Below are 20,066 nucleotides of genomic sequence, written 5' to 3' on the forward strand. Positions count from 1 at the left end.
CTAGAAATTAAAAATTAGCAGGAATTTTTAAAAATCAGCACCACCTTTGGAAGGTAAAGATGAAATAATCTCATAGAAAAAAGAGCAAGCAGACAAAGAGATTTTAAAATGTCAAAGAAGAGATAAGAAAATTAGAGAACCAATCTAGAAGACTGAACTACTAATATCCTAGAGAAATAATCAAGAAAACAGAAGGCAAAAAATAATTCAAAAAAACTTCCTAATGCTTAAGGATATTATGAGATTAAAGGATAATTTCCAGATTAAAAGAAGGCACACAGGTACCCACCACAAAGAAGATAAATAGACCCACATCAAAGACATCATCAGGAAATGATATACCACAGAGGACAAAGAGAATGTTCTAAAAGAGAGAAAAGGTAGGTGACAAACTAACAACTTCAAACTGTGTGTGTGTGTGTGTGTGTGTGTGTGTAATAAGTCCACCTAGCACATACATCTTAGTTCCTTGTTTTTGTTTTTCTTTGAGACAGGGTTTTGCTGTCACCCAGGCTGGGGTGCAGTGGCTCAATCTCAGCTCACTGCAACTGCCTCCCTGTCTCAAGAGATCCTCCTGCCTCAGCACCCACCTCCCACAACCCCCCAGTAGCTAGGACTACAGGCACACGCCACCACGCTCAGCTATTTTTTTTTTTTTTTTTTTTTTTTTTTCAGTAGAGATGGGGTTTTACCATATGGGCCAGGCTGGTCTCAAACTCTTGAGCTTAAGGGATCCACCTGCCTTAGCCTCCCAAAGTGCTGAGATTACACGTGTGAGCCACTGCTCCCAACCCATACATCTTAGTTTCTAAATACCATTAATACTAAAAGCAGCTAGGGTACCCTGGAGAATGGCTGCTTCCAGATCTGAGGCAAAAAAAAAGGCACAATGAGAGCTTGGAACATCTTACTGTACAATAAACACAAAAATACTCAAAGACAGAGACACAGGAACTGGCTTGAGGAGTTTCTCTTGTTAAATTTGAAACAATTTGTGCATCAAAATGAATAATGACAATAATAAATTATAATATATTTATTTTAAAAATGCATAAGTTCACAGCCATAACCGGAAAAAAATAAAAAAGGTGGTGGTGGGGAATAAAAAGCTCTTCTTTATGTATAAAAAAGCCAGTTAATAAATGTTTAAGAAATAATAGAATTTTTTAAATCAACATCTTGTAAATCCAATATAATAACGGATTAAGGCAAGAATGATAAAACTACTGAGTGAAAACCTGTTAGGAAACAGGACCCACAGATTACTTATTAATTGCAAAGAGAAAAATATACCTTTTCAAAAGCCATCTGGTAGACTTCCCCTTAACCAAATGATCAAATTTAGCACAACCTAAGGACAACATGACTTTATAAGCCTCCTGATGTCATGCAGTGTGAGGTATCACTTATGTCATACTCTTGCCAAAACCTTTAAACTTGAATCTAAACATGAAGAAACAACTAGATAAATCCAAAATGCCCTGGTCTACAAGAGAACTGACCTGGACTCTTCCATGAAAAAAACAAAGAACAGGAGGACTGTTCTAGATTAAAAGGGACAAAAGAACACATACGAATCAATGTTTTCAGGGAGGGAAAAAGATGTAAGACATTTTGGGGATAGTTGAGAAAATGTGAGTATACCGATAATGCCCCAAACTGGAAAATAATATGGTAATAATTAAAAGTTAGTTATTTAAAGACACAAATATAAATACCAAAATAATCCATTAAAAGAGGTAAAAGTTTTTGCTCCTATAAAGAAGGAATGGTGAATGGGAAATAGGAAAGGTGGTATCTGTTTTTTTTTTGCAGCAAATGCATAGGGCAATTATTTGAATCTTTAAAATGTGAGGATATATAACATTGATTTAAAAAGAGAATATATTATTAATACCTACGTGAACGAAAATAAGACTTTCAGAATAGTTTTTGGCTTGTTTTTTACAGGGAAAAAATCATTCTACTAAATTGTATTAACTGGTAAAGCCTAATGAAATTCAACATGTAGCACCATGAAGTAGGATATACACACATCTTTTACTATAGGTCTGTATAAGATGTGTTCTGATAATTAAGTAGTTACTAACCAAGAAGAAATCATTTTTTCCCTAGTCCAAATTGTCTCATTTATTCTGGTTTTTCTATGTTACTTTTGCACCATTTTTTTTTTTTGGGGGGTAGGGGGTGGGGAGGTGAAATGAGGTCTCCCTATATTGCCCAGGCTGGTCTCAAACTCCTGGTTTCAGGTGATCCTCCTGCCTCAGACTCCCAAAGTGCTGGGATTACAAGCATGAGCCATGACACTTGGCCAAAATTGTTCGTCTTTAAAATATTTTAAACATCACTATATCCAATGCTCCTATGGCAATCAATAAACTACTTTAGTTTCTTTTTCATCTGTCATATATGCATTTGAGTTATAAAACAGAATGTGAACTACTACATTCACCCAGATTGTCAAAATATAACTGCCTACACTCTTTCCTTCCACAGTATGCACTTAGCCCTTAGTTACATGCAATATTAGTATGTTTGTAAGCTAATCAATATTTTCATTCCTGTTCGGCTATTTGTCCTTGATCAACATTACCAATCCTTGATATCATTTATAAAGGACAATGATTTATTAATAAAAGGCTAAGATTTGCTTTAGTGGATTATCCTGATACGTGAATTTTAAGTACAAAGGTTAGGGTAATGAAGAAAGCAAAACTCATGATTCACTATGATTTATAGTAAATGTATCTGTCCTTTAAATAATAGGAAAAAATTCTTATTTAAAACAATAAGAAAAAACCAACTCACCTTTTGGCACTCATCTGTTCTTTCAGCTTACTGTACATTTCTAGCACTGCGTTAAAAAATATAATATTTTAGCTTTCAAAATGAAAAGAAAATATTTTGAGACATGAAAATAATCAAAGCAGGAAAGAGTATATTACAAATTCATTAGACTTCTACACCTTGGGTTAGGCTAATATTTTCAAATAAAATGTTAAATACTTCAAGTATATGAAAACATTTTAATTTCCTTATATACTGAACATTATATATACACACACACACACACACACACATACATATAAATGTATTGTACTGAACCTGGAACACTTGTATATGCTAACACGTATAACTGAGACATTAGCCTACCAACAATTATCCTATCCAGAAATTACTAGTATTTCCTCCCTGAAATAGAACTGGAACTTTAGACTTTGGTTGTTTGAGAGAGAAAGTTGAGTGTGAGATTCACTGATTTTTGACTCAACATATCAAATAAAATAACACACTTGTGTTAAACTCACTATAAACAAAAGTTTATACCAAATCCACAAAGAAAGAAAAACATCAAAAGCTTACAGCAGTAGGAGTGAATTATAATACAGCCAGAAATAAACATAACAAAGCATCTTTATTCATTTCATCCTTTCTATCAAATGCAATTGTTTGATAGAAAGGAATGCAATTATTCAATAAATTATTCTTTGCCAAGATAATATAGTGTCACTAAAAAGGTTTTAAACCTTTTTACCCTTTAAATTAGAATTTCAAAGTACAGAATGAGTACACACTTTGCTTTCCCTCTACAATATGGACAGACATTTTTTTCCAGATTTTTCTACAGTCATATGACTCCTCCTAGGGGTCTCCAAGTTTACAAAAAACATCGTTAATGTGTCTGAAAACCATAAAAACTGCAGTGGTAGCTATACTGAATCAACCCTGACTCTGTCGCCTCACAGGATCCTATGTATATCTCTATCATAGCCTCTATATTGTAATGTAATTTTTTTCACATTTTCCAACCAAAGCATTAGAGGGAACACATAAACTGGGAGAGAGCCAGCTGGAGTAAGTATAAACTTTCTTTGAAGTCTCCAATCTTAACAATTCACGTAAATTTCATATCTACCTCATACTATTTCCATATAAAAATAATGCTTTCCTCAAAAACAGTAAAAACTAATACACCAGGAAAATAAATGCATTGTTTATGCCGTGATTTTTTTTTTTTTTTTGAGACAAGGTTTCACTCTGTCACCCAGGTTACAGGGCAGTGGCACGATCATGGCCTACTGCAGCCTCAACCTCTTGGGCTCAAACAATTCTCTCACCTCAGCCTCCCAAGTAGTTAGAACCACAGGTGCACCACCACACCTGGCTAATTTTTTTTTTTATTTTAATTTTCTGTAGAGACAGGGACTCCCTATGTTGCCCAGGCTGTTCTCAAACTCCTGGCCTCAAATGATCCTCCCACCTCAGCCTCCTAAAGTGCTGGGATTACAGTCATGAGTCACCATGCCCAAACTATGACTTCATCCTTTCATGCTCCTCCTAATCCACGGAGGAGTTAGGCAACTGCACTGTAACTGATGACTTACTTGTCTTTATTTCCATAAGATCTGTGAACTCCAAGTATCTGAGACAGGTCTCCGTCAATTTAGAAAGTTATTTTGCCAAGATTAAGGGCATGCCCATGACACAGTCTCAGAAAGTCCTGAAAACATGTGCGCAAGTCGTTAGGGGTACAGTTTGCTTTTATACATTTTAGAGAGACATGAGACATCAATCAATACATGTAAGATGTGTATTGGTTCAGTCTGGTAAGGCGGGACAACTCAGAACTGGGGGTTCCCAGATTAGAAGTAGGTAAGAGACAAAAGGTTGCATTCTTTTGAGTCCTTGATCAGCCTTCCACTGAATATACAATTTAGTCTGGCCCAGTGAATCTGCATTTTTATACAAATAAAAGGGCAGAGGAAGCAATCAGATATGCATTTGTCTCAGGTGAGCCTCAGAGGGATGACTGAGTTCTGTCTGTCCTTTGTCCACAAGGAATTTCCAGTGGGCAAATTGTGAGGGAGTATGTAGCTTCTTATCTTTGTAGCTATCTTATTCAGGAGGAAAATGGGAGGCAGGTTTGCCTGACACAGTTCCCAGCTTGACTTTTTTCTTGGCTTAGTGATTTTGGGGTCCCAAGATTTATTTTCCTTTCACAGATTGTAGGATCCTTCAAAAGCTGAGATTGTGTCATTTCCAACTTTATAGTTCCAATACCTACCATGATGCCTGACACACACACACACACACACACACACACATTTATAAGTGGATAGTAGGACAGAAAGATGAATAGAGGAAAGCAGGTAGTTCTGGATGTGGCCATTAGGAACACAATATTTATATGAACTAAGAGTTGCGGCCTAGCCTTAAAAACGAAGACAGTAGCAGTAACAAACACCTGACCTCTACTTCCCTTTATTTCTCTATTTTATGTAGCCCAGTAGGGGAATAAGCTGAATTTGGCTCTTGCTCATTCCATCAGTACCCAATTTTTAAGGTTTATTATCAGACAGGGACAAAACATTCAAACTTAGAGGACATCTTCGTGGCTATTACAATGAACCTGATGGTGGCAAGGAGGTATTATTAAACATGACTATAAGGAAATAGGTTTCTCAACCCTGAAACTTAACATAATAAGCCAACATTTTATTTACTAAAAGTTTTTATGTAAATATACCTGGTCCATCAGAGATTAAGCTGAGTAGAATTTCATTGATTCTAAAAAAAAAAGAAAAGCTATTCTCACAAGTCAAAAAACAAGCCAGGCGCAGTGGCTCATGCCTGTAATCCCAGCACTTTAGGAAGCTGGGGTGGATGGATCACTTGAGGCCAGGAGCTCGAGACCAACCTGACCAACATGGTGAAACCCCATCTCTACTAAAAATACTGAAATTAGCCGGGCGTGGTGGCGCATGCTTGTAATTCTAGCTACTTGGGAGGCTGAGGTTGCAGTGAACCAAGATTAAGCCACTGCACTCCAGCCTGGCCAACAGAGTGAGACTCTGTCTCAAATAATAATAATAATAATACAATTTTTTTAGCCAATAAAATCTGCTAACAGTTTTAACAATATAATTTGTAGTCTAAGCTAAATTTACATAATAAAAATAGCATATAGCGGGCGCAGTGGCTCACACCTGTAATCCTAGCACTTTGGGAGGCCAAGGCAGGCAGATCATTTGAGGCCAGAAGTTTGAAACCAGCCTGGCCAAAATGGTGAAACCCCATCTCTACTGTAAATACAAAAATTAAGCAGGCATGGTGGTGGCGCCTATAATCCCGGCTACTCAGGAGGCTGAGGCAGGAGAATGACTTGAAAAATATATATATATATGTATATATAGCATATAAAACATCTCATTCTATTCTGCTGAATATGGAGGTTTAGGCTCCTTCCTACAAAAAAAAAAATAGTAAGTTTAAAAATGGGACAAGGCATGGATTTAGCTTACCATATTAAAAAAAAAAAAAAAAGGCCAGGTGTGGTGGCTCATGCCTGTAATCCCAGCACTAGGCTGGGGAAAGGGGATTGCTTGAGCCCAGGAGTTCGAGGCTGCAGTGAGCTATGATCATGCCACTGCACTCTAGCTTGGGCAACAGAGTGAGACCCTATCTCTAAAAAAATTAAAAATTAAAATAAATAAAAAGAAAAAAGTCATATACCTGCTTCCTTTTGTTTGAACAGAATGCATCCAACTTAAAGTATATTAAATGCAGGTAAAGAAAATACTAGTTAATTTCCTCAGAATTTATCTGATGCCCAAGTAATATTTAGCCCTAACAAAGAGACCAGAAACAGCGTTTCCAAAATACAGGAGGAAAGGCAAGAATGGTGAAGATCTGGCTCTTTTGATGTTTTTCTTACCTTGTCAGCACAATGAGATTGTGAGCAAAGCAAAAACAACCTGCTAAGTGACAAACAAAAAACAATGGAAAACTAGAGGCAAAAAATCAGGCAAATTAGGTAAAGGTGAGAAAATGTAACCAAAAGACTCTCCCCATGGGAATGTATTCTGAGGAAAAACAAAAAAGGGTTATGGGGTACAAAGGGCAAAAGAGGCCGAAAGGAAATGGAAATGTAGAAGTTGCTGTTCTAGGAAACTGATGTGACATATAATCAAACAAGAGCTTTCTAACATGACAAAAGCATGAAAATTCAGGGAATAAAATGAACCTGAAAGATAAGCATGGTCTTTGTTGTGAGGCAATCACCAAATAATCTGTAATTCCCATACTAAAGAATCACTACTTGCTATTATTAAATTACAAATTTAACAAGCCAAACATTTTATTACAGACAAGTTTAACTCACCAGGAAGGCATAATTGCAATTTTTCTACTACAGTTGTAATATTTCTCTGCTGAATTCTACATCGAATGATATCTTCTGTGTGGACTATCACCTTAGAAAAGAAGGAATGTTCATATTTTTAAACAAACAGTTAAAGAACAACTACATACTGAATACACAGAAAAGTATCATTTTCTCACCTCTTTTCCAGCATCTTGAAACCTTCGGTTGGTATCAGTAACTTGCACCTTAAAAATTTAATTTCACCTTAGTTAGACAAATATGCATAAAACTGCCCTGATGTAACTGCTCACCCTTGTAATCAGATCATGCTTCATGAGAAACTTAGAACAAAGAAATGCAAATTCAAATTAACTCTACAGCTTGAACTTGAACTTTTGATTGAAAAGGGCTTTTGTTAACTTCAATTACTTATGACAGTTCTTTTTAACAGATTCTGTGGCAAACTTCTCAAATTTACTCAGGATTTTTGAACTTTACTTGCTTCTCTAAGTCTGTCAAACAATTCAAATCACTGACCCAATTGACCACTGGTCCCCTTTTGATAACTTCAATGAGGTCTATGTGCCATTCATTGTCTGTAGGAAATGGTGATTGCATTTTATGGTAATTAAACATTCATACTTTGCTGAATGCAAACACTGGGTGGTTGATTAACATCAAACACAGAAATTTCAATCCACAGCAACATTTTAATGCTGCAGGTGCAGGCAAAGCTCAACCTCAAATTTTCCCACATATTAAGTGACTCATTAGGTCATCATAGTAAGGAAGCACATTCTGGTTTATTAAAAATCTCATTAATTTCTGAACAAAGATGCTCAGTGACCTCATTGATGCTGTAGTTAGTCTCTTGTTATCTGAATATCCTTTATACAATGGTTTTCTAATCATAACCTTTGGTGAACCAGGGTCATTTTGTCTGCTAAGTGCTCTAAACGTAAAGAAAGATAAATAGGACAATTCTTATAATTAAATATTTTTTATCCTGACTGAACAAATCCAGGTCTCTTTCAATAAATAATGTTTTAGCTGTATGGCAGAAAGTGTAGACCAACTTTCTTTAAGAAAAATACACACTACTGTTAAACTTTTCAAAAAGTTTTAACATTATTAAATAATGCTGAGAACATAACTATTTATCCTAAGTTTTTAAAGGAATTTTAAAGGATAACATTTTATAAATATTGTACTAATTGTCATTTTAGAAATTCAAAAACTGCAAATAGGGCCTTTCATTGTATGCATGTTTTGAGTTCACGTCCCTGCATGGAAAGAAATCCTGTTAAGTCAGTGCATTACTTGCTTCAGAAAAAGAGAATACTTCTGTCATTAGCATGACAACTGTGTTAATAGAGCATAAAGAGCATTCCCAAATACATACACTAATTCACTTCTTGAACGTAACACACTTAATAATGACTTGTACATATGTACTATCAACTAAGACTTGAGTAATTTAATGAGAACAAAGGTAAACAATTTTAACATATTTCTTACCTTCAGTTTTTCTGCATCAGTCCTTACTTTAAGGAGTTCTGTAATAGCATCTACAAAACCCTGATGATGAAAATTACACATCTTTTCAATTTCCTTGTCATGATTACGGATACAAGCATCTAACTTTTCCATAAACTTCTTGTGCGCATTTGGTTGGTCATCATACACAGACCTAAATGTATATAAGAAAGCTAAAATTAACCAAAACGTATTCTTTAGTAAGTCTGATCTTTGCAAGAGGTGATATCTTAAAATTAAATCTCTGAACAAATAAACTGGTGATAATAATACCTTTAGTAGAAATAATTTGCGTGAAAGTATTTTATTTCTTCTGGAACATGATAATATTAAAAGAACCACATAAGCTCTAGATTTAGCATGAGGTATCTGGAAATAAAGGTATAAGGCTCAGGAGATGTGGGCCTAATACAAGTCTTTAACATACTAACATTCAAAAACAAAGAATTACTGAGTGAATGAATGATTAAAGAATGAATGAACAAACTCATGATTTTTACAGCATTTACTATGTAAAGTAAATGCTCATGTTCTAAATGCTTTATATATTAACTCTTTAATCCCTACAACAAGGCTATAAAGTAGGTATTGTTATTACCCTTGCTTTACAGAAGAGTTACAGATAACTGAACTGCCATAAATTCCACAACCAGCAAAGCTGGGATATGACTCCTGATAGTCCAGCTCCCGGGTTCATATTCTCAGGTACGAGCCCATATTGCAGTCACCACAATGTTTTCTAAACATGGCATATTCATTCCTACTGTCTCTCAGCTCATGCTGTCTCCACAGAGAGCGTACCCCTCTATTCACCATGCAGTAAAGGACTACCCTTGCCACTGATCCCTGGGAGGAAAGCCTTTGGCATGCCCTGCCTGGTAAGTGTCTTCTTTGTTTACCTGGAAGGCTTTGACTGCCAAATAGCAGATGCTAACAGTGTGACTGATGGCGAGGCCTGAGGCCACACAGTTTTAGCTGTGGAGGGGCAGGAGGTCAGCAATGTGGGCAGTCAGCCAAGTCTACATGGGTAGTCAGTCATGGCTATATGACCAAACTCCAATATAAATCCTGGATACCAAAGCTTGGATGAGCTTCCCTGATTGACAATACTCTATGCGTGTTACCACACATCACTGCTGGGAGCAGTAAGTGCTGTCCACAATTCCACTGAGAAAGGACAACTGAAAGCTCACTCGTGGAACCCTCCTAGTCCCTGTCCTATGTGCCTTTTCTGTTGTTGATTTTAATCTGCGTAGTTTTTTTTAAAGTTTTTGTTGTTGTTGTTGTTTTGCTGTAACAAACCGTAACTATGAGTATAACAACTTTGCTGAATTTTGTGGGTCCCTCTAGCAAATTTTTGAACCTGAGAGTGGTCTTGGGAACTTTCCAAACCTCACCCCCACATCCGTTGCCCATTGTTTGAGGTTCATTTCAAGTCCCATTTCTTCCAGCAGGCCTTTGCCAATTATTCCCATGCCAAGTAATCTTTTCATCTGCAGGACAGATAAACTTACAACCCCTTACAGTTATTCTGACATGTAATCATATATTACTTTGTATTGTAATTTACATGTTTTGTATTTAAAATATATTTTGTTCCCCAAATAGACCATAAACTTCTTGAGGGCAGCCTCTGTCTTCGATTTTTAATGAATACACTCTCTAATACAAGAGATAACAATATAGGATACCAATTATTAAGAATTTAGGCTCTTGGCAGCCAAGTGCAGTGGCTCACACCTGTAATCCCAGTATTTTGGGAGCTGATGCGGACAGAACACTTGAGGTCAGGAGTTTGAGACCAGCCTGGCCAACACGGTGAAACACTGTCTCTACTAAAAATACAAAAATTAGCTGGGTGTGGTGGCAGGTGCCTGTAATCTCAGCTACTCGGGAGGGTGAGGCAGGAGAATCGCTTGAACCCAGGAGGCAGAGGTTGCAGTGAGCAAAGATCATGCCACTGCACCCCAGCCTGGGTGACAGAGTGAGACTCCATCTAAAAAAGAAAAAAAATTTAGGTTCTTGGCATCTATGCCTACATTCTAATGTATGTCAAATATAAATCCTAATTTTTTTATTTTTTTAAGAAGAATTTAGGTTCTGTAAGAGCTGAGTTAGAACTAGGCTCTGATCTTGGACATATTCTCTTTTCTATCTCTCTCCATGTCATCTTGACTTGTAGCTTTAAATTCCATAAGCATGCTGACACCTGTCAAATTTTTATCTCTGCCCTGACCTCTCCTCAAACGCATATCCCTCTCCAATTAGATGTGTGATAAGCATCTCAAATATGTCCGAAAATGAATTCCTGATCTCCTTTCACAAAACCTGCCCCTCCCATAGTCTTCCTCATCTCAGTAAACCCCACTTTTCTAGTTGCTCAGGCAAAAAACCTTGGACTCACCCTTGATTATTCTCCTTCTCCAGCAAACTACCTCCCCACTGGTATCATCCTGGACCAAGCCAACAACATGTCTTGCCTAGATTTGTCAACTGCTTCCTAACTGCTTCCTAACTGGTCTCCCTGATTCCATCCTTGTTCCCTTTCAGTCTGTTCTCAACACAGCGGCCAGATGATAGCTAATGGGAATTATCCCATTAAAACCTAAGGCAGATCCCATGTCTCTCTTCTGCTCAAAACCCAATTTATCTTACAACAGCCCATAAGACCCTACATAATTTTGCCTCTTGTTACCTCACTGACCTCACTTCCTGTTACTCACTCTCCATTTTACTTATTCCATGCCAGCAACACTGGCCTCCTCATGGCTTCTTTAATACACAGGCATATTCCCATCTATGCTATCTAGACAGACCAGATAGAGAGAGAGATAGATAGACAGGCAGACAGATATACACACACACTATGCCCTTCCCTGTTTTATTTTTAATCTTCTAAAACAAAGGACTTTATCACTATATCATTCTTTCCACTGTAGAATATACTCTCTGTTTCACACTTTTAAGTATTATCTGTCTTCCCCTACTGGAATGTAAGTTGCATGAGGACATACAGTTTTTGTCTGTTTTGTTTCCTGTTGTATCCCCAGCTCTAGAATAGTGTCTATCATATAACAGAGGCTCAATAAATAATTCATTAATAAATGGATGAATTTCCCTTACTGGGTATATACCCAAAGGACTATAAATCATGCTGCTATAAAGGCACATGCACACGTATGTTTATTGCGGCACTATTCACAATAGCAAAGAGTTGGAACCAACCCAAATGTCCAACAACGATAGACTGGATTAAGAAAATGTGGCACATATACACCATGGAATACTATGCAGCCATAAAAAATGATGAGTTCATGTCCTTTGTAGGGACATGGATGAAACTGGAAAACATCATTCTCAGTAAACTATCGCAAGGACAAAAAACCAAACACCGCATGTTCTCACTCATAGGTGGGAATTGAACAATGAGAACTCATGGACACAGGAAGGGGAACATCACACTCCGGGGACTGTTGTGGGGTTGGGGGAGGGGGGAGGGACAGCATTAGGAGATATACCTAATGCTAAATGACGAGTTAATGGGTGCGGGAAATCAACATGGCACATGGATACATATGTAACAAACCTGCACATTGTGCACATGTACCCTAAAACCTAAAGTATAATAAAAACTAAAAAATAAAAAAAAAATGGATGAATTAATAGATGAATGGATGGAATTAGAAAAGGCACTTACTAGCAGTTCAACCTCAGGTAAGCCACCTGAATTCTCTAAGTATGAGTTTTCACAACCATAAAATAGGGATAAAAATAGCACATATAGCAATGAACAAGTAGAATCTGAAGTTAAACACACAATACCATTTACATCAGCATCCTCCAAAATGAAATACTTAGATATAAATCTAAAAAATACACAAGATCTACAGGAGGAAAACTATAAAACTCTGATTTTAAAGTAAACTATTCGATGTTTATGAAGAGGAAGACAATATCATTAAGATATCAGTTCTTCCCAACTTGATCTATAGATTCAAGGCAATCCCAGTCAAAATCCCAGCAAGTTATTTTGCAGACATCGATAAATGGATCCTTGGGTTTATATAAAAAGGCAAAAGACCCAAAATAGCCAACACAATATTGAAAAAGGACAAAATTCAGCCAGGCATGGTGGCACACGCCTGTAGTCCCAGCTACTCAGGAGGCTGAGATGGGAAAACTGCTTGAGCCCAGGAGTTTGAGACTGAAATGAGCCATGATTGTGCCACCACACTCCAACCTGGGTGACAGAGCGCAACCCCAACTCTGAAAAAGAAAGACAGAAAAAGAAAAAAGAACAGAATTGGAATACTGACAACACAACCCAACATTTACTATAAAGTTACAGTCATCAAGATTGCATGGTATTGGTAAAACAGATCAATGCAACAGAACAAACAGCCCAGAAACAGACCCACATAAACACAGTCAACTGAATTTTGACAAAGGAGCAAGGGTAATACAATAGAGAAAAGATACTCTTCAACAAATGGTGCTAAAACAACCGGACATCCACATGCAAAGAAATGAATCTAGACTAGACCTTGAATGATAATGATGTGTCAATGTAGGTTCATCAGGTTTTAAAAATCTACTACTGTGGTGAGGGATATTGACACTGGGGAGGCTTTGGATGAGTAGGATAGGGAATATATGGGAAATCTCTGTACTTCCTCCCAATCTTGCTGGAAACCTAAAACTACTCTAAAGAAAAAAAGTCTTTAAAAAATAGTATCTACATTAGAGTGTTAGGAGGATTAAATTAGTAAACATGAAAAATTCTTAAACAATAACTGACACATGGTAAGTGCTTAACATACACTAATGACTAGTATAGTATGCACATGAGACAACCAAATCCTTGTTAAACAAGTGAAGCAGTGGCTGAACAACTGAGTACTAGATACAAATATCAAATAAATATGACCAAAACTCAATTATCACACCAAAGGATCTGACTACCACTAACACCTAACATTTTTATATGTCCTTTTGCATTTTTTACATTTAGTGTTTCATTTATTTCTTATACACATCAGAGAAAATATCACTGCCTCTTTTTCACAAATGAGTAAACAGTATAGAAATGATAAATGACTTGCTCAATGTAGCCTAGCTGGTGAGTAACTGAGGCAGTACTAAAATTCCTACTTCGTACTTTTCCCACAATTAACATATATAACAAGAACTATTAACTAAATAACATTATTTCTAAGGAAAATTCTTGTGCAAGAAGTTTACCTTAACTGATCTTGGTGTGCTATAAACAAATTTTTATTCCATCATTATGAGAAAGTATTGTATTTAAGTAATATGCATACACATTTCTATGTTTTTTAACACATTTTACTAAAAGATGGACATTTATCTGGCTCTTAAAATATCAAATAATAAACATAATACACCAAAAGAATTGTTTATATTACAATTATCACATTGGAGCAAAAATCTAGCAAGAGATATTTCAGGACTACCCAAATACAGAGTCCTTTCAAGGGAGGATTTGACTGCCTTTGTGGATATAAAGGAGATACTGTTATCCCTTTTGAAGAAGAGTAATAACATAAATAAACAGGAAGAAGAGAACAATAGTTCTTTCCCAGAAGTATACTTCAGTTTAGAAAGTTCTCAAAGTAAATCCTTTGTTATGTTTTTCCAATATATTCTTCAAAGTTTTAAAAACAAAACTCTTCCTGCTTTATAGTAATTCGGGATACTGCCAATGCATCTACTATAGCATCACAGGTGAACCCCTCTTTTTCTGTTGATGCTATAATGGAGAAAAACAATATATATATTTTTTAGAATATATGCAATACCCACCCTCCATTAATAGAAAACCAAAGCCTGAGAGGGGTAAACTACATTCCATGCCTTCTGCTATTAAAAAATAGAACCATAAGTTCCAATGAAAGAAACAAAAATAATATTAAGGAATTAGTACTGTGAATGAGAAGAGTAGGTCTTGATCTATTACGAAGTCTCAGGCTGTCCCAACTCTCTCCCGACCCTAGATAACCATTTGCTATTCCAGAAATGCACACAAGCTGTACTCACATATGATACCCCATTTGTCACCCACAATCCGTATCAATGAGCAGAGTACACAGAAATAAAGTCATCAAGGTGAATAAAAGTTCCAAACCACGGGAATAAATTGCATTTAAAGAATGTACTGAAGAATCAGGCAAGTGCCAGAATCAAAAATACATCAAATGATAGAATGCTGGCCCTAGAAAAAGCCTAGAAAGTTCCCAGATCTATGTCATTTTAATAAATGCAGCACAAATCTAAAAGCCAGCAAGCAAGCACTCAAAATGGAATTAATCGGCCGGGCATGGTGGCTCACTCCTGTAATCCCAGTACTTTGGGAGGCTGAGGCGGGCAGATCACCTGAAGTCAGGAGTTTGAGACCAGCCTGGCCAACAGGCCAGGTAGAAACCCTGTCTCTACCAAAAAGACCAAAATTAGCTGGGCGTGGTGGTGGGCACCTGTAATCCCAGCTACTTGGGAGGCTGAGGCAGGAAGAACTGCTTGAACCCAGGAGGCGGAGGTTGCAGTGAGCCTAGATCACACCACTGCACTCCAGCCTGGGCGACAAGAACAAAACTCCGTCTCCAAAAAAAAAAAAAGAAAGAAAGAAAGAAATTAATCACTATAAGTAGTTGATTTAATCCTCTACTTAAGTTGATAAAAAGTAATATTAAAAATAACTAGTCTAGAAATTTGCTAATAAGGCCAATAATAAATAGCTGACTGAATGGAGAGAGGCAAGAAAGGAGAAAAGGTGGACATGTATCAGAACATGAGGAAAAAAACAAAAGCTACTCTTATCCCAAGAATCTTTTGACACAGTATGTATAGCAGAAATTATGGACCTTCCCTCTCAATAACCATTTAGAGTTAATCCTAGATGGTTATCAAGGGCCAGGAGAGAGTTGGGACAGGCTGATAATTTGGAAAGATGGTGGAAGGAGAAGAAAATGAAGAGAAGATGTGCTCTTCAGGTCAACAATTCCCCACAGTGACTTAACCGGCCAGAGAGGAGTCATGTCTGCTGCTTCTGGCTTAATGATGGTAATGATAAAAATAATAACAACCAACCAAGTACTTATTACGTATTAAGTGCTTTACATGCATTATCTCATTAAGTATAAAAACAGAACCATAAGTTCCAATAAAAAATTAAAGAATTAGTACTGTGAATGAGAAGAGTAGGTCTTGATCTACCAATTACTAAGTCTCAGGCTGTCCCAACTCTCTTCTGACCCTAGATAACCATTTGCTATTCCAGACATACTTTTGGCTTAACTACAGTAATCATTACAGCTTTACAACATGGATTCTGTTAGCATCACAATTTACAAATGTAGTTTGGGAAGATTAAGACGTTGAGTCTGAAGTCATATAGTAACAGAGTCAAGATTTAACCCCAGGTCTACCTGACTCCAAAGTCAGTGCTCTGAACTATTATATTACATAGACTCTCCAGTCAGAAATGGTGATAAGCAGCATGGAATGCAGAGGGAAGTTACCAGCATAGCAACCAACCAGATCACCTTTGAAGATCAACAATTGAGAATGACTCAATAGGGAATCCCTGATGTGCACTGTTGCACCCATCAGGTGAAATCAACCAATGGACAGAAAAAGGGGATGATAACTGAGGCATAGCTAATAGTTACACAGTTTTAAATTACAAATGCAACAAAATAAGGAGGAGCAAAAAGAAGTAGAGAAAACCGAGGGCCCTCTACTAGACCTCAGTTGAAGAGACTCTGAAAAAGCTATTTTTCTTTTTTATTTAAATGATAATCATTATCTTTGAAATTCTGATTTGTAGGAACAGAAAGGAAATGCTGTTCAGCAGTACTCACTCTTCAAGCCTAGTTGGTTTATAGTTATATCTACCTAATTCATATATGAATGTGCTAGATTTATTGCCATTCTAAATTTTGAATCAATAAACAATTTTAACAAAAATAATTTTTCGTTCTTTCAAACTGTCTCCCAAAATTTTATAATTTCTATTGGTAAGTCTAATCAAGTTCCTCTAAACAAACACACACATATTTATATGCTAGAACCACCAAGGGCGAACATTAGAAAATTAGTAAATTTTCCATTCTCCCACATCCAGTAAGAGTATACCTTAGTGCTCCATATATAGATAATGACACATCAATGTAAGAGAGTTCAGGGCAAAGGTAAAATAAATAAATAAATAAAATAAAATTTGTTTAAAAGTAAAAAAGAGAGGGGGGGTTACCTCAGTCATCCCTTCCAAAAGCTTAACCCAATAAAATGTCTAATTCTGGCAAAATTTAATGCAACTCAGACAAAAGTACAGATGCAAAATCATTTTTAAAAGAAGAGATGGCTGGGCACGGTGGCTCACGCCTGTAATCCCAGCACTTTGGGAGGCTTAGGTGGGTGGATCACAAGGTTAGAAATTCCAGACCAGCCTGGCCAATACAGTGAAACCCTGTCTCTACTAAAAATACAAAACTTAGCCAGGCATGGTGATGCGCACCTGTATCCCAGCTACTTGGAAGGCTGAGGCAGGAGAATCGCTTGAACCCGGGAAGCAGAGGTTGCAGTGAGCCAAGATCAAGCCACTGCACTCCAGCCTGGGCATTAGGAAAAAGAGTCCCATCTCAAAAAAAAAAAAAAGAGCTGACTTTAACCTTCATGTGAACATAGAACAAAGATGGCTTATGCCACACTAAAGATTTTACTTACATATTTTAATTTTAGCAACTAGGAATGTATAAAAATACTGTATGTATCTCAAAAATATAGCTAAAAAAATTTTAAGTATCAAACATATTTTCTATCTACATTATATCAACTCTTGAAAACCAAAGTTTTCAAAGTTTAAATATGAGTTAATTTGCTGTAACTGATTATAAATTGGCTTTAGGGAATTTAAACAAAGTATCTTGCAGAGATACTTTCTTGAATTGTGTGTTTAGGGCTCCACCTAGTGGTAGTAAAATAAATACAAAAAAAGATAAGATATTAAAATGTTAAAATTGGTTCACTGGAAATTAATGCTTTTATCATCAAATCAAATGTCTTAACTGAGAAACTAAGGCCACTTTAATTTTTTGGAAAGATGCTATATTCTGTAAATAAATGACTTAGTAATCATATTCCACAGTATTTTTTTTTAAGGAAAAGTTCCCTTTCTGATAAAAAACCAACATTCACAATGTATTATTGTGGAAAAAAACTCATCACTGGCAACATATTATATATTTTTTGTTAAAAAGCATGTAATATCCTTACACTATTTTGGGTATCTTTTTAACTCACTGCAATCTTCATTGTAAAGAATAAATCCATTATAACTGTGAAGAAAACAAAATGTATTTACTCTTTTTTACTAAAATAATGTCTACACTTTGAGGAAAATCTGATATAATCTCAAAGTATCTAATTCTAATGTCCCGAAATTACTTATATTTGCTAGAATAGTATAGTTTCTTTTCTAGACAAAATAAAAATGGCTTTTCTCTGTCCCAGAATGCTTTGTTCACTAACAGAAAAGATACACTGGTTGCATAACCATAATAGAGCATGGTCAGGGGCTACATCTGCATAGCGTATAATGTGAGAAAGTACCTAGAGCAATTGCCATTAAAATGCTAGTCACTGGCTGACTTTCTCATATATTTTACTAAACGTCAATCAACTACTTTTAATAAAAAACAAAGACCAGCAAGAAAATGGACTTGCAAATACTGGAAAACTAGAAGCAGAAATATTGTTCAGGAATCCCTGGGCATTGCTTGGGTCAACAGACACCTTTTGGTGTCAAAGCTTTCTACAAACCTTTATCAGAAAACAAAACTTTAGGCCAGGCACAGTGGCTCAAGCCTGTAATCCCAGCACTTTGGGAGGCCAAGGCAGGTGAATCACTTGAGGTCAGGAGTTTGAGACCAGCCTGGCCAACATGGTGAAACCCTGTTTCTACCAAAAATACAAAAAAATTAGCTAGCTGTGGTAGCACACACCTGTAGTCCCAGCTATTCGGGAGGCTGAGGCAAGAGAATCACTTAAACCCAGGAGGCAGAGGCTGCAGTGAGCCAAGATTGCACCACTGCACTCCAGTCCGGGCAACAGAGCAAGACTCCATCTCAAAAAGAAAAGAAAAGAAAAGAAAAAAACAAAAAGAAAACAAAACTTAACTCTTTTACCCCTGACAAAATACTATCAGTTACTTCTGACTTCCTTTTGATGCTTTTTAATGTCATTTTATACCTTTTCAAACACTAACCTATTTTCTGCCAGTTTTTCAAATGATACATTAGCCTTAAGTTTGTATTTCTATCAATAAAAAATTGCTTTCACATTCTTCTGTGCATTCTTTATTCTTCCAGTATAGGCATTTTTACTATTATTTCACCAGTTCTTCAAATTGCATATCAAGCTTAATTTCTAGCATATCAATCTTAATTTTATATTTCTCATTATTAGTAATTAAACTTTGGTATTTCATATTAGTAAGAGTACATATGATACTTCTTTAGCAATTTCATATTTATACTGAATTCTTTTCAGATTCTAGGTACTAATCTTATTGACTAGTACTGAAAACTTTGGTATTTCATATTAGTAAGAGTACATATGATACTTCTTTAGCAATTTCATATTTATACTGAATTCTTTTCAGATTCTAGGTGCTAATCTTATTGACTAGTACAGAAATTTTGGTTACTAACTATAAACTATATTTTTCTGAATATTAAATATATTTATAAGACAATTAACCATGTTATAATTACCAGCTTTTGTCAAACTAAACATTCTTTAAAATGCTGCTATAAAGACAGTTTTTAAAGCAAACACACAAAAAAATAGAAATTACCAAAAGCTATTAAAATCATCCTATCCAATACACATCACTTGCTGTCAATCCCAAAATGATTTCAAAATATAGAATTTGGATATATCAGTAAATGGGGCAAATTCACCAAATTCTCCTGCAACAAATTAGTTCACAATTGATTTAAAGCCAAGATTTGAAAACATTTATTTAAACAGAAGCACATGAATTGTTATAGTTCTTTCAGAATAGGACATACATAGGCCCCAAGTATGAAAGGGCAGTTATATAGCAAATAGTAAGCTTTCTGAGATGGAGAACGTTGTCCTACATTGCCCAGATAAAGTTATCAGCAGTTTTCTGTGCCTCCCGTATGGATCCTGGAAAGTAGGAGAAGCTACATTGAGACACTCTATTTGTTCCTACCTGAGCGACCACGTTGTTTCTAGTAAATGTTTGTATTCTTTGTTATATAAATTGAGAATCTGATCTAATCTTTCAGTGGAGCAGCCTCTGCAATATCAATTTATAATCCACTTGAAATCCTGAAGTTAG

The 20,066-nt window shown here is 36.2% G+C and overlaps 1 protein-coding gene across 4 annotated transcripts in view; it reads right to left on the reverse strand.

Moving 5' to 3' along the window:
- EXOC6 (exocyst complex component 6) overlaps window positions 1-20,066 on the reverse strand; it is a 217,077-nt gene that overhangs the window by 162,241 nt on the left and 34,770 nt on the right. For all 4 annotated transcript variants that reach the window (XM_030809250.1, XM_030809251.1, XM_030809252.1 and 1 more), the window contains exons 2-5: window positions 8,663-8,834; window positions 7,342-7,389; window positions 7,163-7,253; window positions 2,809-2,854 (exon numbers count right to left, since the gene is read on the reverse strand). In XM_030809250.1, the coding sequence (XP_030665110.1) occupies window positions 2,809-2,854; window positions 7,163-7,253; window positions 7,342-7,389; window positions 8,663-8,834 (357 nt within the window). The remainder of the gene's footprint in view (window positions 1-2,808; window positions 2,855-7,162; window positions 7,254-7,341; window positions 7,390-8,662; window positions 8,835-20,066) is intronic.

The sequence above is a fragment of the Nomascus leucogenys genome, chromosome 3 (assembly GCF_006542625.1).
Source record: "Nomascus leucogenys isolate Asia chromosome 3, Asia_NLE_v1, whole genome shotgun sequence".
Classification (NCBI taxonomy): Eukaryota; Metazoa; Chordata; class Mammalia; order Primates; family Hylobatidae; genus Nomascus; species Nomascus leucogenys.